Raw genomic sequence first — 21,796 nt, forward strand, 5'->3', positions numbered from 1 at the left:
TCGGTCGGTGGCTAAAGTGTGATGTGAAGTGTTGACGCGACAACAGGTCGCCTCGGCCCGCATCGTTGGAGATGCGCTCGCTCGTGCCAGACACGACATGGCCACGCGGAGACGTGAGGCCAGTGCCGGTTTATCCCAGTAACAAACGTAGCTAACATATAATTCTAGATTTGAAGCTTTCGTGACTGCAAGGATTCATACTCTTAGTTTTTTCGGTAAAGTCACGTAGGTAAAAAATTAAATTAAAATTAATAAAAATAAAATTTAAATAATAAATTTTATTAATTTTAATTTCATTTTTTACCGAAAAAACTAAGAGTAGCTACATATGCTACGGGCCCCGCACGTTCAAGGGCCCCGCTCTAAATATTTTCAAGCAATCAATTCCGGTTCAGTGATTCTGCACTGAAGCGGAATTTGGGTGGTGGTGGTGATGGCAGTGGCAGAACACGGCAGAGGGGGGGGGTCGTTCCATTGCTTGCGCCAGGGCCCACGCCGACCGAACCCACGCTGCTGTGACCGGAGGCCTACCTTTTTGGGGTTGTTGTGTTCCACAATGCCATCCCGGTCGGCGTCCACATCCAGAGAGAGGCCTGCAACAGCGGAGGCGCAATCCCACCGTGGTCAGAAAGAAGCCGTATTGGAAACACGGAAAGTGCAAACTCCGCGTGGCGCGAATTGCCAGCATCGCGATGGCGTTGGACTAATTTTGTTGGATTTTATCAACGCTCCCGACAAACACCTGATCAGCGAGACGACAACCGCCAATATCGCACTGCCTGGTTTCCACAACACAGCTCATCGGTGACCCCCACCACTGCCCCGCTTCCATCCACCACAAAGATCAATGTCGTCGTGTGAGTGGGTGAATCGGTGGGTGGGTGTACTATCTGCAATTCACCAACTCTCAGACAAAGCACTTAAATGGCTACATCGCTTAGAAGTGCAACTCTAAAAAGTCGCTCCTCATTGACCGTGCAAAATAATCATTATCATCATCATCACTGCGGTCAGGCAGCATCAAGTCATCATGGATAGCACCCGTGAGTGTTCCATCGTTTCTTGCAAAATAGCCACTAGAAATAACCCAAACTTGTACCCCTACAGCCCCCTATTTGTCAATCCACTGCTGGATTCGAGTCTCCTCACACCGCGTGGTTGGTGCGAGTCAGTGAAGCAATGGAGACCCTGGCAGCCCGATCAGATATCGCTCGCGACTTAAGTTAGCCGCCACCAGAAATCAAACTCAGATCGCAGAGCGCTAAGCCACCTGCACTACCGCTCCAAACCTTTGGTAATGACAGCATGGTAAATGGAAATAACGTGGATCTGAAACATGACAATGTAATCAATACCACTGTAATGAAGCCACGAAGGAAGGGCAAATAGATATTTCCAAACGTGAATACGCAGATCGGAGTCGGCATTGAAACCGCAACTCTGAGCGCCCAGCATTTGCCGGGAGCATGGCAAGTCACTCCGTCATAATATAACATTTACAATTATAAGATAATTACATGTGCGCACATCTCGCAATATTTTAGGAAGTAAAAACGTGTTTAATGATGGACATACTCGTCCAGAGTTTGGGTGTTCATGAATAAAATGCTGTTGGTCACCAGAACTCGGGTAGAGCAATAGGCCGATAGACTAAATATATTTGATAGACTGTAGCGATACAGAATGGAAAGGGTACATATGGAAACCAGACATCATATTGCCCGTTAAAGTCACTCGTGGTCTCAAAAATTACACGTCGCGAGACAAGACGGCGGCCAGTGACTCAGTCTAACAACAGTGACAGCCAAAGAATCTTTTCACAAAAACCAGAACTATCTAAAGAATCTTTTCACAAAAACCAGAACTATCTCGGCGAAACCGAGCTTTTGGGATCTTTACATCAGGTGGCCAGGTAGCTCAGCGATTAGTCCACCCATCGCACCATTGCAGACCATTTTCACTTTAAACGTAAACCACGCAAATCCTCCTCCGGCTTGCTTAACTCAAACCCCTCCTAAAGCAGACGGCAATATCTGAGATAAAATCCCACGCACTGAGCAGATGCTTGGCGGCGTTATGCAACGACGTGGTTTGTCTGGCTTCGTTAGCATTCACGATTTCACGGGCGACTGCTTTTCCTGCCAGACGCAGTTTGTGCCCCCCCCCCCCCCTTTGCCTCCCGTCGCCTGCCGCAGGGGCCTCAGCCCAGTGCCCGTTCGTGCAAAAGGAAAAGTCAAATCCCAACTTGAAAAACATTCCTGTGCCACATTGCGACGCAGTGTGCGCGCCCCGCCAGTTCCAATCAACCTGCGGTGCAATGCCTGGCAGCGTTCGAAGCGAGCATCTCGGCGTGTGCGTGGCACAGGCCCTGTTTGTCAATCCACCGCTGGATAAGGGCACATCCGAACCCAAGTTGCCATCCCCGCACCTCCGAGTAGCACGGTTTGGCTGCGTACGGTGCGAAAGAAGATCAGTACGCGCCAGCAAACCTTCGGCGCAAGAGGCAGAGTCAGCGGCCCCACCCCCCTTCACCAACCCACACGTGGCCATCGTGGAGGAAGGATTGGCAAGTAAACCCCACGAACCCACGCAGCGTGGGGTAGGCACCTCATTCAGCAGTGGATTAAGAAAAAGGGCAATTTTTTGTCGCGAACGTTCGGAACAAGATTTGTGAAAACGAGGGGTGATGTTTATGGGAGTGCGAGGGATGGCAGTTGCTCACCGATGGCCGTCAAATAGAGCTGAGCCTTTGCAAGGGCCTGGTCCGCATTTTTCCATAAAATGTAATGGACAGCTGAAAAACAATGGAGAAAAAAAACGAGACAAGTTTCATCACTACGCAGTCAATAATATCAGCCAGCGATCTTATCCAGTCACGACTCGCGCGGGCATCCAACGCAGCGAACGGCCCTGGCTCCCGCAGACGAGCCGAATCGCAGCTCTCCATCTCCTCAGCGGACTCCCGATGAGATAGTTTTGTTTCTCCTTCGGTCGCCACTCTTCGTTGTTAGCCTCGACTACCGTCCACCATCACAAACATTCACATGCCATTCGCATACATTTTATATAAAAACATTTTATATCAGTGCGAACATTTGCGTAATGAGCGTAAGAGTACATTTTAAACAAAGCATCCTCGATCTCTCTCTCTAGCGTATATGGAAAGTCTGTGCACATCACCCATCCACGTTTAAGTCTGTGCGCCGTGCGATAACTTCGGGAGTTAAGCGACTAATACTGCTCAGTCAACATCTCTACTGGGAGAGATAGAGACACGCAATCTCCAAATATACAGCAGGCGTCAGGGTCGGGATTGAACCCACGACCTCCTGTAGACCAGGTGAGGGAGTTAACATCTCAACATCGAACCCACGACCTCCTGTAGACCAGGCGAGGGAGTTAACATCTCAACATCGAACCCACGACCTCCTGTAGACCAGGTGAGGGAGTTAACATCTCAACATCGAACCCACGACCTCCTGTAGACCGGGCGAGGGAGTTAACATCTCAACATCGAACCCACGACCTCCTGTAGACCAGGTGAGGGAGTTAACATCTCCTAGCCACCGTGTCGGAGCGCCACACAAACAAGGAGTGAGAGGGGGGCGGGGGGGGGGCATGACACAGTCAATGTTAATTAAACTGGAGACAAATGTTAAACGCCAAACAGAATGGGCAGCACGATGTTCCGCTCCGGTCCCTCGTGCATCCTTCGAAATTGAAATGAACAACTGCCACTGCTGTCAAATATTGCAGCAACATTTTTGGCTCGATTACAGCGTTCCCTCGTTATCCGCGGGTGACACGTTCCAGAGCTGCTCATGAATATTAAATTTCGCGGAGAATGATATTGGCCTACGAAAACGTATTTGCTTTAATGAATTAGCATAAATAAATACATTAGTTATTAAATACATGAACATTATCAATACACACTTTTTTTATGCAGTTGTAGTCAACATGAAGTAAATACAAATGGATATTAAAGTATGAAATAATACTTTATAAAAGAACTTATTCTTTATCTCATCACTTTATCTCGAAAGACCCAAATAATATTTATCTCATCACTTTATCTCCTATCACTTTATCTCCTATCACTTTATCTCCCATCACTTTATCTCCTATCACTTTATCTCCCATCACTTTATCTCCCATCACTTTATCTCCCATCACTTTATCTCTCATCACTTTATCTCTCATCACTTTATCTCCCATCACTTTATCTCTCTGATCACTTTATCTCCCATCACTTTATCTCCCATCACTTTATCTCCTCACTTATCTCTCACTTTATCTCCCATCACTTTATCTCCATCACTTATCTTCAGCACTTTATCTCCCATCACTTTATCTCCCATCACTTTATCTCTCGTCACTTTATCTCTCATCACTTTATCTCTCATCACTTTATATCTCATCACTTTATCTCTCGTCACTTTATCTCTCGTCACTTTATCTCTCGTCACTTTATCTCTCATCACTTTATCTCATCACTGTCTCACTCTCTCTCTCTCTCTCTTGGTAGTAGTCCTGTAGAGTTCCAGATGTGATTCGCAGACAGCCAAAATCGCGGATAGCAAGTCCGTGAATAACGAGGGAATACTCTTTATTAATTTAGAAGACGGTGGCTGAGTCGGGAGAACCCCCCCCCCCCCACTCTGGACTGAACTTTCTCCAAATTCAAAATTTTGTTTAAATTATACAGACGGCTGTTCCCACCACAGAGTCTGCTGCCAGAGGCAGGATCTAGAAGAAGAAGAATGCAATCAAACGCGGGCTTTCTGGGACGCTGCCCAGCATTCTGCCAGGGATGAGTTTAATGAAATTAAACTTGTTGGGTCGCATTTGTCACGCACCGACAACGTTCGCTCCAACTCGGCGTTTCGCTTAAATTTTAGTTCCCAACGATGATATATATCCCCATTGTGTCTTTAGATGTCTACAAGCGTAACGTCGAATTATTCTGCCCTGCAGCCCCCCCCGCCCCCTCCCCCGTTAACGCACAACAGCCATGCAGTCACGCGCTTGCTTGTATGTGGCGTGCAACACCGAGGGCTTTACGACGAATGCCAGTGCAACGTCTCCGATCTGATACACGAGACTTAACAAATTGCCACGGTCGTCACCATCAGCAGTAATAATAATAATAGTTTAATTTGTAACGCGCGCAAATTTGCAGACGTAGTGGCCGCAACTCAGAGGCGCGGAGCCAAGCTCAGAGTCAATCCACTCCTTGCGTGAAGGCATCGCCAAGCCGTCGGTCACAATCTCTGTGCGGTCCCTGCGTCGTAGCGATTCCATCGAACGCTCCCGCACACGAGGTGTTTTGCGTCGCTCACATCTCCGCCGTGGAATTCAGATTGCCCACGTTCTCTCCCTTGGCTGCCGGGGGATTCCCGCTATTGGGACCCCCCCCCCCCCCACCGCCTTCCGCTGCAATAAGTGGCACCACGTGGAAGGGTAGAGAGGGTTTAACACCTCCCCACAATTGGCAGACGAGCAGAGCAACGAGTGATTTTATTATCAAACTTGATCTGGATAAAGGCCATGCCGAGCCGTTGCCAGCCTCACTGAGTCTCGAGACAATTTTTAATGGTAGGGAATGGATGCAATTGTGCTGGTGGTTGAAATAGTTACAGGAAAGGTCAATAAACAAATTACCAAAGATCCCCCGTATATAGCCTTACCATACTTTTTGGGACAAGTGCTGCTAGCGAGCACCTATGAAGGCCGGTACAACACACGAGGGGGTGGGCGGCCAGCACCACGCCCGGCCGCCTTTGTCTCCTGCGTGGCAATGTTTATACACCACACCAGGTACTCATTTGAGGCTGAATCGACCTAGGGGAGGCCTAGGATCAGTTCAGATAATCGTCACCGGTGATGGCCGTGAACGCGAATTGAACTCGGGATGCCGAGTTCGTAGCGCTGCGCACTTATCACTGCGCCACCGTTCCCCGCGAATTGACGAACGCACACACAACAACAACGGCCATTCACCACTAAGTAGTGGTGACGTCACTACGGCGCCTGTGCCAGGCCAGGTGCACTTTGAGGCCACGCGAAGTGTCGAAGGTTCGCTGGACAGACCCACGGTGCCACGGGTTGCCCGACTGAGATGACTCTCAGACGCAGCAGCCGTGCGACCTGCAATGTGCGCGCGCGCGTGCGTCACGCCCTCACCTTCTTGTCGCCGATCTCCTGGCTGGGCGTGAGCACCTGCGCGTGCACCTGGGTCCCCACGGCCACGCGGCCGTGTGGCTCGGGCTGGGCCACGCCGGTCGGCGTGTTCACCCAGCACGTCACGTCGGCGCTGGCGCTCACCGAGAAGGTCACGGCGCCAGGCGGTGCCAACCTGTGAGCGGGCGGACGGGAGCAATGTCAAAGGCGTCCACGCGAGCAGCCTCTCACGATGTGTAACGCAGCGACGGGGCTGGTGCGGCCCTGCGGTTTGCGCTGCTGAGAGAAGGGCCTCGGCTGGAGGGATCTCTTAGCAGAGCCCCTGTGGAGGGTGTTTTAGGCCTACTCTTCCGCGCCAGTCGAACGTCCCGTTAACAGGTGGGAGCACCCACACTTTATTCAAAATGCTATATTGGACAGACGGGGCGTAACATCAGTGTAAGACTAAAAGAACACCAAAGAAATATTAAATGATCTGAAACACAACTGTCGGCAGTGGCAGAACATGCTTGCCAACAGGGACACTCAATTTATTTTGATAACGTTGTCTTTTGTCAACGTGACACTTTTTTGCTGATTGGCCGTGTCGGGTGGTGGAGGGTTACGACACATTTATAAATAACGCGATCAAACCCAAAAACTTTATTATTAATAATATTGGTCGCGAAAGCCTACGTGTTAAACTAACCCACGCTTTACCCCGCCATACGCGACCTGCCAATTGGCTTAACCCGTATCGCGAGATCGAGCATATGAGACCAGACCTTTTTAAAGTGGGGACAAAATTGTCACTTTCACGAAAACTTCGTGACGCCAGGACAGCCTTTTGTGATGGAACTGGTACTGTCATGCCCAAACCAGGACATTTCGTAACTTTAGTTTATGTGAAGCGAAGTGTGATCTGGGAAAAAAATATCGAGAACCCATGTACATATATGATTAAATATATCCCATACGAACATCATTTTAACACTTTACAATGCACTCTGAATAGTTTCTTTACGTATCATTTCCCCACATATGGCTTCAAAATTGACTTATTTCGAATGTTTCACCCGCTACATCCACCTACTCTCAACAATAATCGGTTACTCCCCTTTACAGTGAGGTTCTGTGGGTTATCACGTGTCTCTTCCCGGACACCCCTCAAATCACCCATGGCCAGGTGACAATGTGCTCAAGCCACATGCCATCATGTGCTACAAAGAAGACAGCTGTCACGGGACCAGAAGGATATCATATTGCTAGCTAGGACAGGGGAGCAGCGGCGCACATTGATAGAGCGCTGCGATTTTAACCTGGCCACCAGGGTCCAATTCCATGAAAACGCACCTAATAGTTCAGATTCAGATATATCACAGGTGAGGGAAGGGGTGACGGAGATGCCTGGTGTATAACGACACGTTGGGTTGTTGAATTGCGGAGACTGCTGTCGTGTGGAATGGAGTCCATGAGTGGGTATGACGACCCATGGCACCGTGGGGGATATGGACACAGCTGGGAGAGTGGAGGAGGGGAGAGGCGGGGAGAGGTGAGAGGAGGGGAGAGGTGTGAGGGTAGGGGAGAGGCGAGGTGAGGTGAGGGGAGAGGGAGAGGAGGGGAGTGGTGATGGGAGAGCTGAGGGGAGCGGAGAGGAGCGGTGAGGTTAGGGGAGAAGAGAGGTGTGGTGAGGGGAGGTAAGGTGAGTGGAGGTGCGGGGAGAGCTGAGGGGAGGGAGAGGAGGGGAGAGGTGAGGGTAGTGGAGAGGTGAGGTGAGGTGAGGGGTGAGCTGAGGAGAGGGGAGAGGAGGGGGGAGCAGGGTAGAGGGGAGGTTAGGGGACAGCTGAGGGGAGGGGGGAGGTGAGGGGAGAGGGATCAGGAGAGAGGTGAGGCCGGACGTTAAGTGGAGAGGACAACCCCCTTACAGTGGACGTTCTACCTTCAAACGTCAGTTCCAGAACCTAATGGAATGATGATTCTCGAGTGGTACGGGTCGTGTGCGGCTAGTTAGTTCCAACTGGCCATTGCACGCATTCTGGGTCACCAGAAATGTCTCCTGGGGCTCATGTGAGTTTTGCGAATGTTGAGTTCAGTGTGTTCAGCTGTTGTGGTGTAAATGTGAAAACAGGATTTCTGCCCTCGGATTAGTTTGTGATAGCTGAAATATTCAAATGTCGTCCAGGAAATGTAGAATGAGAGTTTTACAAGGTGTGTTAAAATAGTCGCTACGTCAGATGAGAATTGTTTAATGTGTGAAGAGCCAAGACGAACTGTTTATTTGTTATTTTGCTTCAGGCTTCAAAGATCATTAGTTGGAGAAACAGCTATGCACCAACCTGATGTGCCTGCCTTGTTGATTTTTTACGTTCGACAATACCGCACAATTTCGGTTTATATATAGTATTAATTTGACGCTGTACAGAATCAGTGGGCAAATATCTTTACATTTTGAAGTGTCAAATCAACATACAACTGAAGCCGTCAACTATTGATGGCTAGGCACTTCCACCTCAAGTATTTTTTTACAAGATAAACATTGAAATCGCTGGATTTAATTTATTGCTGTCATAACCCCACTTGTCAAAAGTTTTTATGCAATCTCGATTTGAAGTTATGCAGCCTCCTGCCAGAGGCAGAGTGTCTTGAGAAATGCAAGCCTCAACCTTATATTGTCTGCACCAAGCCAGACATGCCCTCAGGCCCCCTTATGAATTATCAACACAAAACTTCTGAGTTGCAGTGATTAATTTGTCACTCGGTGTTTTCCGGAACACTGCTCTCAGGCTGGCTTGGAGTCGGGCTTATTGGCGTAAGGCACTACCACTCAAGTCTATGTATAATAAGTCCATATTATTGTACCCTACATTCATATAATCATATCAACAGGTTAATACATATTTATGAATGGACGTTCCACCGTTGTCAGCGCGTGGTTTTCATTAAACGCAACGTCAATCGAATTTCACGAAGACAAAACAAAGGCCGGATGCATGTGGCGTGCGGGACATTCCGGTTGAAATTAAGCCGTGACCGTAGAATAATTCTGGCTGATATAAAACAGACTGCATGAAATGGAATTGTGTAATATATGTAATTTGTTGTTTTATATATACAGAAAAGCCGTTTTAATGATACACCCTCATACAATCTTAACCTTTATTATGAATCTTACCATCTTCTCAACTGGAGATGAATTCATTATTGTCCAAGCGATTTCTCAACATTTTTACAACCAATCGATCGGTCTTAATTCTACGTTCCTAAAGCGGAGATAATCGGTGCACATTACGACGGGAGCGGTTAACAGGGGGCACGCAGCAACAAGGAATTAAACATAGAAAAACAGTCACGACCTCAGCGTTACAGAGATTTCGTGGGTGTGCATTGTGACCGGTGGGAGATGTGCAGATGTTCTGAAATTAACGTCGTTTTCTCCTTGATTTCCCCCCCCCTCTCCCCTATTAATTTTAGTAGGTTATCTATAGTGAATAAACCTGTATCGTGCAAATGTTGTGGACTACGTATGGTATAGTTGGGGCAATTGTTGTCAGGAGAAAGCGATGCAGCAAAATATATTGTTGGAACTCTACTATGCGCCAACACCGATGCTCCCTCCTTAACCGACTCGCACTGACAAGTGTGATGAAGTATGGTGAAATAAATGCCATGATCTGCACGCTGTGGTGAGGCCCTCGTCCAGCAGTGGATTGACAAAAGGGCTGTATGTGCATGTACCCCTTTCATGCAATTCGTCTGCCCGCATTGCTCCGCGAAACTTGCTCAAGGTGTTTTCGAGACACTTCTTGTCTTTGGAATGCGAATTTCATTTTGTCGACAGGTCGCCTCGTGTTTCTCGACGTTTGTTGTCACGCATTCAAGATTCCGTTTTGAGAATCCAGATCCGAATAAAAACAAATGAGCTACCTGGAAATGACGTGTTGAAAAGCTACGCATTTTTTGTGTGTGTGTGAAATGCCGATGAACATGTGAGGTAAACGTGTCAAGAAGGATGAAAACCATCGTTCGGTTGAGAATCAGGAGGCAGAATTGTGTGCGTAGCCACGGTTTACCAGTCTCTGCTTTAGATCACGTGAATTTCAAATTGGACAAATTAGCTTCCCACACCAACAGACCAGCCTCATGGCATTGACGGTCATGAAGACCACGAGATATGGTAGCAGGAGCTTGGAGAAGCCTCCGTTCACAAATAAATAAGGCCTGATTGCTAAATATTACGAAAATAAATGAAAGACTAAAGACCAAAACACTCCCATAAAAGTGGGTCATTACTTGTTTTTAACTAAATACTTGGATGAGCATTAATAAGCAACCCTATATCATAATTGTACACACACACAGCTCCGTGTGTCACTCACTGGTACTCACACAGCTCCATGTGTCACTCACTGGTACACACACACAGCTCCATGCGTCACTCACTGGTACACACACACAGCTCCACGCGTCACTCACTGGTACACACACAGCTTCATGTGTCACTCACTGGTACACACACAGCTCCATGCGTCACTCACTGGTACACACACACAGCTCCATGCGTCACTCACTGGTACACACACACAGCTCCATGTGCCACTCACTGGTACACACACACACAGCTCCATGTGTCACTCACTGGTACACACACACAGCTCCATGTGTCACTCACTGGTACACACACACAGCTCCATGTGTCACTCACTGGTACACACACACACAGCTCCATGTGTCACTCACTGGTACATGTCCATGACCAGCTCAGTGCCCAGGACGAAGACCTCTTCCAGGACCTTGTCCAGCTGCAGGTGGATTGTCCGAGTCGTGGCCATGTTGAGCACTGGGAAGATTCGATTGGCGACGTCGGCAGCGAGAGAGGTCAGCGACGGAGAGCAAGTGAGCGAAACAGTGGAGCAGCAGCAGCAGAGATGGAATGAGAGAGAGAGAAGCGTCGGAGGGAGCAGCTGTGAAGCGAGGACGGGGTGTGGTCGTGAACTCCCTCGTTTTAAAGGCTGCGGGCCACCTCGTCATACACGTGCGAGCTGAATGGCTGGAGCAGATTACACGCACAGACACTCTGGCCACTCATGAACATGTACAAGATCAGCAAGGTAATAATGCCTCGCTCCCAAATCTGTCCCCACATTTGATGGGTTTTTTTAAACCCATCATTTTAAAACCCCATTACTTTTCTTGGTGTTTCTAGATTTGAAGTTTTCGTAACTGCAAGGGTCCATACTCTTTGGCTTTTTCGGTAAAGTCACGTAGGCAAACTCCGGGACCTGTTTCGGCGTTAAGTTTCCTCGTCAGCAGATGCAGTCTCGCTTAAACCGACGCCGATGAACAACTGCCACACGTGAACAGGCAAGGGACCCGCTTCGTTCGGTATGGGTCCAGAGTTTCACCAGCGCTGGGTTCAAGCAAGCCCGCAGGCCGATGCCAACAGACCACTGGGGCAGTGGCGGCTCCTGCAAAATCTCTCAGGGGGGGTAAATGTCTGGATGATTGATAAGGATAAGGTCCACCCATGCAATGGATAAATTAACAGCTTAAGCATGTAAAGGCAACTTCACTTCTTTAATATTAATGAAAAATAAAGTGACTCTTACAATACATCTTGTTTGTTTCTATACTCACTATTAATACAATCCACTCAAGTTTATTTTATTAAAGATTCCACTAGGTGGCGACAAATTATATTGTTGGATGAAACGTGCTTACGTATGATGACGTAAGCACGTTAGGGCGAGCCCTCCCGGAAGCCATAGAGCATGCATTGCAGCGCCCGCCGTTCGAAAAAAAACATCTTTGAATGTAAGTCTATGGGGCCACTCGGGGCGATTCTCAGCCGGAGTGAAATCGCCCAAAAAGAGGCGGTACTCCACAGAACGTGACATGACGCTGATTGGACTATATCCAGAGGCACAGTGACGGCTAGCGTGACTCTGTGGTTGAATGACATTGGTGGTGCGTCGCCCAATCGCCCTAATGAAGAAACCGCCCCTGCACTGGGGTAACATCAAAACCGGCCCAGAGTTGGTGTCGAACCAATGCCGCTGGAGATCACGGACGCCCTGACTGATGGGATATACAACAACAAGAACTAAGAGAAAATAAATTAAATCACGACGTTTCGGACGCAACACAAGCAACCGTCGTGAGGTGTTGACTGCTCCAGCAAACACGCCTCAGTAATTTTGCTGGAGCAGTCAACACCTGATGACGGTGGCTTGTGTGGCTTCCGAAACGTCGTGATTTAATTTATTTTCTCTTTGTTGTTGTTGTTGTTGTATGTCCCATCAGTCCGGGCGTCCGTAATCTCCAGCGGCATTGGTTCGACACCAACTCTGGGCCGGTTTTGATGTTACCCCAGTGGTCTGTTGGCATCGGCCTTCAGGCTTGCTTGAACCCAGCGCTGGTGAAACTCTGGACCCATATCGAACGAAGCGGGTCCCTTGCCTGTTCACGTGTGGCAGTTGTTCATCGGCGTCGGTTCAAGCGAGACTGCATCTGCTGACGAGGAAACTGAACGCCGAAACAGATCCCGGAGTTTGCCTACGTGACTTTACCGAAAAAGCCAAAGAGTATGGACCCTTGCAGTTACGAAAACTTCAAATCTAGAAACACCAACAAAATGATGATGCGCTCCCAAAAGGCTGTGTGGGGGCCGTTGGTTTTGTGTAAAAAAAAAATTGACCTTTTTTTCGCGAAGGGACATAGACCTCAAGGAAACGTATTAGTAGGCTTTCGCGATCAATATTATCCATATTACAAGGGGGTTTTGGGGGGGTTAGATCGCATAAATTATCATGACCCCCCCCCCCTCCCTAATGGCCTTCACACGTGAGGTGCTCACAAGTAACGTCATCACATCTACCCCTCCATTTAAGGAACGAAACAGGAGGATTTCTTCACAAATTTGGCTGTCGCCTGATGATGTTGGTTGTAATTACCGGCGAAACGTCGTACTCGGATTATAAATGTTGTGTATTTACTTTACAACACACCGGTGTGCTGTACCAGTAACGAATTGGCATGTTCTGTTTACGTGACAAACATTTCTGATTGGCTGTGTCGGGTGGTGGCAGATTTAACGACACATTTATATTTACGCGATCTAACCCAAATATGACATTCAATTAAGGAAACGTATTGTCTGCGAATATGCTTCACACATTTTCTCCACAATGGCCCGAATTTATATAATGTCACGGTCAGTGCAAATACACAGCCCCCTTTGTCAACATGAGCGGTGAGCGATATCCATGAACGCCAAATCCCACAACAAACCCATTTCACCGGTACGCACTGACCAGCGTGACGAAGTATGGTCGAACAACCCCAATGAGTCGGCGTCGGAAGGCATTCACCCATCGGTGAGCTGACACACGGTTGTCAATTATTTTGACGCATTACTACTCGATAGCATTATTAATCGGACTGCCTGTGTCTCTGTGTGTCTATGTTGCGTGTTGTGGGGGCCGTTGGCCCCCGGGGTCCCTCCCGCCTGCATCCCCTATTCCGTTTAAGTTACCCCACCTCCCTATTACTCGCTACGGTTTTGCCGGCATTCGAATGCGACGCCACTACGGTTACAGCCTCGCGCCGCGCTCCCACGCTGCGAGCATACGTGCGCACATCATCGTCAATCAAACGCCGTGCTCGCAGTATAGCCCTGTGCGGCACGTTACCAATGCGCATCCGTGTCCGACATGTAACGAACGTATGCACACACACACACGCCGCTCCGTGCACTCCAACTCCACACCAACTACGCAAGTTATGATCGCGCACCTGTATCACACACGGAGTGAACACACGCGACACCCACTCTTGCGCCGCTCTGCGCAGCGCTCGCCGTCTGCTGGCCGCTTGCGTTATGATCGCGCACCTGGGGTACGCCTATTACGCACGCCGCGAGCTTACGCACACACAGTACCACACGCGTTCCCACACGCAACCCGCGCGCTCAGCTCCGCGCAGCGCTCACTCACGTGGCGAACCACTGTGCACACAGCGCACCCACACGCTCACACTGCACGACAAGATCACGCGAGACCACGCTTCGCTATTAATGATTTATTATATGCCACCTGCGAATTGATGTTGAATCAGTGAGTCGACGAGGCTGGCCTATTCCACTAAACCTGTACCTATTCCCTATTTATCGGCTATGATTCTAATTCCCCTTCTTACTCACTGTTAAGTGTCCACGGCGGTCCGCTGATCCTTGTGTTAACCGCGTGCCTCGGTGCGTCGCACGGACGTCCGGGTCGCTGGCTCGAGCTGCGTCTGGTCGCCTGGCGCTGGAGTAAGAGAGCGATTTCCCCTCTGCGCTCCTCTATTTATCCTCCCTACCTCCCAAAGGGGATGCTGCGCTGAACAATGGGCTCGTGCACCCCAAGCCCGCGCACGGCAGTCCCCAGGCGCTGTTGATATGCTAATCAGTGTGCTGCGTGCAAGGCGTAAATCCTAATTACTCCCTTACCCTTCCTACCAATGGGGCTTGCGCGCTCAAGCGCAATTATCCCAACCCTCCATGACTATGCGCAACAGCCCCTGTGACCCCGCTATTCATGCTGTCCCGTGCCTCCCCTGCTTGCCCCGTCGACTCGTGGGGGTGTGTGTGGGGGGAAATGCGCCTCAACCGCGGTGGCCGAATGCCCCACGCCGCGACCACACCATATTAAGGCCGGCAGCAGCGCCGCGGTACCACGTAGCACGGGGGAGGTCATCCAATTCCCTGATCGCCGGAAACCGTGAGAATTAATCCCGATAAGGGTCTCTCGGATAAAAACCGGTCGATCAGGTAACCTTCCCTTCCAGCTCTATGGGGGGGGGGGGGGGGGGGGATGCGTGCGGGTGTGTGCTTATGTGGGGCGGGTGATTGGGGGCAGTGCGGTGGGGGAAGCCGGGCGGCTCCCTGGCTCGGCAGAGCGGCCCCGTCGCTGTGGCACCACATAGCCCCCCGGGGTGCCAGTCCCCGTCCCGGGTTGACTTGAGCACCTCGCCTGGGTTGCCCCCACGAGGTATCGCCGCGGGGTCCGCGGGATTCGCCCGGCCCTTGTGGTTGGCCTCGGGGGTGGCGGCTCCGTCTCCTGGGGCTCCGGCGGGGGTCTCCTCCTCCATTCCAACGGCTCCCCTCGGCCTCTGGCACCTGCGGGCTGGGGAACAAACTCAGAGGCGGTGGGGTTTAAGGGTCGCCGTCCTCGTCGCCCCCGGCCCCGCCCGGGGCCCCTCGGAGCCCGGGGCTCCGTGGGGCCCATGTACTGCGCGAGGCCCCCGGGCACGGGGGGTGGGGGGACCCCGGGGTTTCGGGGTACTTGGACGGCGGGGCTCCCCCCTCGGGGGCTGCTCGCCACGGCTTCAGTCGGCGGATGTTGACCACCATCTCCCGGCCCCTCTCTCCTCCCTGAATCAGCACCGTCCATGGTGAGATCTGCCGTCTCACAATCCAGGGTCCTCGCCAGTAGGTGGTCAGCTTCCCCACCTGTCCGGCACCGACGCGGGGAGTGTACAGCCACACCTCGGAGCCCGCAGTGTAGAAGGGGGGCTCCATACGGGGTCGGGCGCCCTGCTCTTGCCGCTGGTGCGCGGCCTCTCCGTGCGGGCAGGCTCGGCCCCTGGCCCCTCGCAGGGTCTCCAGCAAGTGCTCCACGGGGTGGCTCCCTTCCTCCCGTTGCGGCGGAGGAACACCGAACAGCAGATCTGCGGGCAGGCGAGACTCGTGACCAAACATCATTAGGAACGGGGTCTGTCCTGTAGAGGTGTGAACGGCGGTGGTGTAGGCGAACAGGGCATAGGGAAGGTGTTCGTCCCAGTCCTGTTGATTCGCGGCCGCCATGCAATTAAGCTTCCCGGCCAGAGTCTGGTTCATCCTCTCTACCATCCCGTTCGCCTGGGGGTGATACGCCGTGGTTCGGTCCTTCTGGATCCCGAACTCTCGGCACAGCGCCTGAAATAATTCGGCCTCGAATTCACTACCCTGGTCGGTAATGACTCGTTCGGGGATCCCGCACTTAAGTACATAGTTTTCCACGAAGGCCCGGGCCACTACAAGGGCTGTTTTATCTGGGATAGCCACCGCCACGGGGTAGCGGGTGAAGTATTCCACCGCTACGAGAATATATCGGTTGCCCCGGTGGGATCGTGGAAAGGGCCCCTGCAGGTCGATTCCGACCAACTGATTCGTCCGACTGACTCGGAACGGCCTCAGGGGTACCTGGTACCTCGCCGGCTTTTGCCCACACTGCTGACAGGCCCGGCAGCCCTGCACCCAGGCGGCCACATCTTGTGCCAATTTGGGCCAGAGATACTGGCGACGCAGGGTCTCCCGGGTGCGCCGTTCCCCATCATGGCCCCCGAGTGGGTGGTCATGCACCAGCCGTAGCAGCTGGGGTCGCACCTGGGCAGGAACACAGATGCCCCCCGGCTGGCCGGCCTCGGTTAACTCCCGTACCACTCCGTTCCGCACACACAACCGGGCATACAAACCGCTCCAGGGTCCTGGTAGGGCGCTCTTTTCCTCCCGCAGTGCCGCCTCCACTGCCGCCAGATCCGGATCTCGCTGCTGGGTCTGTCTCAGCTGCTCGTCGTTTAGGCCCGGGAAGGCGCAGCCGACGTCCTCCTGGATCCGTCCGATCGGGTCCCGAGCCGCGGGTCCCGCGCTTGCCGGGCGGTCGACGGGATCCTCAGTGCCACCTGTGAGGGTTTCTGTGGCGCACACTGCACTCTCCCTCGCTGGGGGGGGGGTCAGTGGCCGCGGCCTCTCGGGGGTCCGTTGCCTGCCGGCAGCGTCCCCCCGTGAAACACGGGCAGGCCTCCTCCGCCCTCGTCTCGGCGTACACCGTGGGTCGCCTCGACAAGGCGTCCGCGTTTGCATGCGTCCGGCCAGCCCGATACTCGATTTGCAGGTTGTACTCCTGCAACTGCGCCAACCACCGGGCCATCTGCCCCCGCGGCTCCTTGAATGTAAGAAGAAACTGCAGAGCATAATGGTCAGTGCGTACGCGACATCTCCTGCCGTACAAATACGGCCGGAACTGCTTACATGCGAAAATCACGGCGTACAACTCTTGGCGGGTCACGCAATAGTTCAGCTCGGCCCCACTCAAGGTCCGGCTGGCGTACGCGATGACTCGTTCCGTCCCATCCTGTACCTGTGACAACACCGCGCCCAGCCCGCTGCTGCAGGCGTCGGTGTCCAAAATAAAATCGGTGGTAAAATCGGGGAAAGCAAGGGTGGGGGCGTGGGTGAGGTGGTCTTTGAGAGTGGTGAAGGCCGTCTGGCAGGCCCCCGTCCACTGATAGGGGTGCTTAGGGGAAGTGAGTTGGGTGAGGGGGCGTGCAATCTCGCTGAATCCCTTTACAAATCGACGATAATAGGTGGCAAGCCCCAAAAATGATCTGATCTCCGTCAGATTCCTTGGCCGTGGCCACTCCACTACGGCGCGCACCTTCTCCGGATCGGTGTGCACGCCTGCCTCGCTGACGCGATGCCCGAGGTACCCCACCTCGCGTTGTGCGATGTAACACTTACGTGGCTTGAGCTTGAGATGAGCCGCTCGCAGTCGCTGGAACACCTCTCGAAGCCTGGACCAATGCTCAGACAAAGATCTACTGAACACTATCACATCGTCCAAGTAAATCAGGCACTGTTCCCATTGCAAGCCCCGCATCACCAACTCCATCAGCCGCTGGAACGTCGCGGGCGCATTGGTGAGTCCGAACGGCAACACTCGAAACTCAAACAGGCCCATCGGGGTGGTGAATGCTGTTTTTGGCCGATCCTCCTCCGTCATCTCCACCTGCCAGTAACCGGATGCCAGATCGAGGGTGGAAAAATACCGCGCTCCTGCGAGACTGTCGAAGGTGTCGTCGATGCGAGGTATGGGGAAGGCATCGCCGAGCGTGACTGCGTTTAGTTTACGGTAATCGACGCAGAACCGGGTTGACCCATCCTTTTTCGTTACTAGTACCACCGGGGCTGACCAGGGGCTCGCCGAGGGCTGAATTATGTTATCGCGAAGCATGTCCCCAACTGCCTCTTTGATTTGGGCGCGTTCGGGTGCGCCCACTCGGTACGCAGGGAGTTTGATGGGTCGGGCTGCACCGGTGTCAATTTGATGCTTAACAAGGTCGGTCCGACCCACGTCCGAGTCGTGTTCGCTGAACACGTCGGCATACTCCCGCAGTAACTCGCGCAGCCGATCGGCCTCTCCCTTAGGTAAGTCCGCCCATGGTACATGTAACGCGTCGAGCAGGGGAACGACCTCGGCTCGGGGAGTCGGGCCGACTCGCCAGGCCAGGTCCTGCTCACCTTCAGGACGACCGGGGTCCTCAGCCCAGAGTGCGAACACCGAGTCGTTAGAGTGGCGTGCGTGCAGGGGGTGTACTGTGGCTATCGGGGTGCGCCGTCGCAGTATCGCGGGGGTATTGTGGGGGTTAAACATCCGCATAAACAATCGGTCCCCATCTGCGTTTACCAACGTGGCGGATCCCACAACCCCATACCGTTTTGCCAACTCCGGGTGAGGAGTTAGCATTACCTCCCCTGATGGTCGGAGCGCGGGGTCGGTGGGGGATGTTGCCACCGGCACCAGCATCTCGGTGAGCGGGCCGATGGTGACTGCCGTCGTCAGGATAGCGGCCACAGGTGCAAAGCGGCGGCGCGTTGGTTCTCGTCCCAGGAACGGTATCCGCTCGCCGTTGCTCTCCATGGTGGCGCATCGCTGGCGGGGTTGCACGTTGAGTCCCAACCGTTCCAGGAGGTCGGTGCCTGCGATACACTCGTGACACAATGCACTCGACACGTAGAACTCCTGCGTGCACACCTGGCTGCCTATGCGGACCTCTAGGGTGGCTCTTCCCAGCAGCCCCATTCCGGCTCCGCTCGCCGTGTGCAGCGCGCGGTCCGGTGCCTGCAGGTGACGCACGTCGACCCCGATCGCGCTGCAGTGCGCTGCGCTCACGAGCGAGGCCACCGCCCCCGTGTCCAGCAGGATTCGGGTACGCACTCCGTTTACCTCCCCTTCCACCAGCGACGTGGCCCCCGTGATCCCCGCCACCAGCTCCCGCAGCCAGTCGCCAGGAGTCACCGTTTCTGTGGGCGTTGTTGCTGGAACCTGTGTGGAGATCACTCGCTCGCCATTATTCTCACAGCTTGTTTGTGTCGGGGCTACGTCGATTTCACCCCCCGGTGGTCCCCTCTCTAGGGGGGCCTTAGTGTTTGACCTTAGCTCTTGTCTAGCTCGGGCGACCTGAGGACAGTCCCTCACTAGATGCCCTCGGCGATCGCACATATAACATGCCCGGGAAGGGGTGGCGGCTCCGTAGTGGGTCCCCTGCCCGCTCCCTCTCCCTGTACGCAGTTGTTCCAACTCGGACTCTAATTGGGATACCTTCCCGGCCAGCCCCCCTACTGTGGAGTGTAGCTCACCCATCTCAGACTGGATGGTCTTCATATTTTTATTTGCGTCCTCGCGTACCTGGTTTACCTGGCCGGAGACATCCTTTATACCCGTTTGTATACCGGCAACCCATCCCGGGGTTGTCTCGCGGGACACTGGAGGCTCTCTTTCCCGGCCCCTTACCTTCCTCGCGAGCTCCTGTTCCTCCTCCTCGTCTTCCGAGAGCAGGCTCGCAATGGCGCGCTCTCGTCCCAGCCCCCGGAGCTGCGCGCGTTCGCTGTGAATTCTTTCACACTTACGTGCGCGCTCGACAAGGGTGTTAAAGGGAAGACGTGGGCAGCTCATGTCTGGCTGCCACCACGCCGTGCGAGACAGGTACCGCTGGATTTTCTCGGCGGCCAGTTCCTCAATAACATCAGTTGCGTACCCCGGGCGTGCGATCTTTATTAACTCGCGCACATCCTCGGCGTAATCACGTAGATCTTCGCCAGGTTGGCGCCGGCGCGCCTCTAAGGCCGATTTTGCTTCCTCCTCGTCACGCGTGCCAAAGCGCTGATCGAGTCGGTGCATCAACTCCTCTAGCTGTGTCTGTGCGCTCGCGGGTAACGCTTCTACAAAATCGGCTGCCCGCCCATCAAGATTCATATTAAGTTGACGTACTGCCTGCGCGTCCGTCCATCCATTAATTTCCTTGGCCCCTAAGAGATTGCGGGCGAATGCCTTCCACGAAGGGGCCCCCCGGCCGGTAAATATTAGTCTTATTTTAGCGTGAGGTAACGCGGGGGTCCGTACCGCTTCTGACACCAATTTGTGGGGGCCGTTGGCCCCCGGGGTCCCTCCCGCCTGCATCCCCTATTCCGTTTAAGTTACCCCACCTCCCTATTACTCGCTACGGTTTTGCCGGCATTCGAATGCGACGCCACTACGGTTACAGCCTCGCGCCGCGCTCCCACGCTGCGAGCATACGTGCGCACATCATCGTCAATCAAACGCCGTGCTCGCAGTATAGCCCTGTGCGGCACGTTACCAATGCGCATCCGTGTCCGACATGTAACGAACGTATGCACACACACACACGCCGCTCCGTGCACTCCAACTCCACACCAACTACGCAAGTTATGATCGCGCACCTGTATCACACACGGAGTGAACACACGCGACACCCACTCTTGCGCCGCTCTGCGCAGCGCTCGCCGTCTGCTGGCCGCTTGCGTTATGATCGCGCACCTGGGGTACGCCTATTACGCACGCCGCGAGCTTACGCACACACAGTACCACACGCGTTCCCACACGCAACCCGCGCGCTCAGCTCCGCGCAGCGCTCACTCACGTGGCGAACCACTGTGCACACAGCGCACCCACACGCTCACACTGCACGACAAGATCACGCGAGACCACGCTTCGCTATTAATGATTTATTATATGCCACCTGCGAATTGATGTTGAATCAGTGAGTCGACGAGGCTGGCCTATTCCACTAAACCTGTACCTATTCCCTATTTATCGGCTATGATTCTAATTCCCCTTCTTACTCACTGTTAAGTGTCCACGGCGGTCCGCTGATCCTTGTGTTAACCGCGTGCCTCGGTGCGTCGCACGGACGTCCGGGTCGCTGGCTCGAGCTGCGTCTGGTCGCCTGGCGCTGGAGTAAGAGAGCGATTTCCCCTCTGCGCTCCTCTATTTATCCTCCCTACCTCCCAAAGGGGATGCTGCGCTGAACAATGGGCTCGTGCACCCCAAGCCCGCGCACGGCAGTCCCCAGGCGCTGTTGATATGCTAATCAGTGTGCTGCGTGCAAGGCGTAAATCCTAATTACTCCCTTACCCTTCCTACCAATGGGGCTTGCGCGCTCAAGCGCAATTATCCCAACCCTCCATGACTATGCGCAACAGCCCCTGTGACCCCGCTATTCATGCTGTCCCGTGCCTCCCCTGCTTGCCCCGTCGACTCGTGGGGGTGTGTGTGGGGGGAAATGCGCCTCAACCGCGGTGGCCGAATGCCCCACGCCGCGACCACACCATATTAAGGCCGGCAGCAGCGCCGCGGTACCACGTAGCACGGGGGAGGTCATCCAATTCCCTGATCGCCGGAAACCGTGAGAATTAATCCCGATAAGGGTCTCTCGGATAAAAACCGGTCGATCAGGTAACCTTCCCTTCCAGCTCTATGGGGGGGGGGGGGGGGGGGGGGATGCGTGCGGGTGTGTGCTTATGTGGGGCGGGTGATTG

The 21,796-nt window shown here is 53.3% G+C and overlaps 1 protein-coding gene across 1 annotated transcript in view; it reads right to left on the reverse strand.

Annotated features, from left to right (window-relative positions):
- LOC133356612 (protein-arginine deiminase type-2-like) overlaps positions 1 to 21,796 on the reverse strand; it is a 44,968-nt gene that overhangs the window by 22,292 nt on the left and 880 nt on the right. The window contains 5 exon segments of the mRNA XM_061574246.1: positions 532 to 593; positions 2,723 to 2,773; positions 2,776 to 2,794; positions 6,187 to 6,358; positions 10,900 to 10,999. Of these exon segments, the coding sequence (XP_061430230.1) occupies positions 532 to 593; positions 2,723 to 2,773; positions 2,776 to 2,794; positions 6,187 to 6,358; positions 10,900 to 10,991 (396 nt within the window). The 5' untranslated portion in view covers positions 10,992 to 10,999.

This window comes from Lethenteron reissneri, chromosome 54, assembly GCF_015708825.2.
Source record: "Lethenteron reissneri isolate LAM-NWPU_2019-01 chromosome 54, ASM1570882v1, whole genome shotgun sequence".
Lineage (NCBI taxonomy): Eukaryota > Metazoa > Chordata > Hyperoartia > Petromyzontiformes > Petromyzontidae > Lethenteron > Lethenteron reissneri.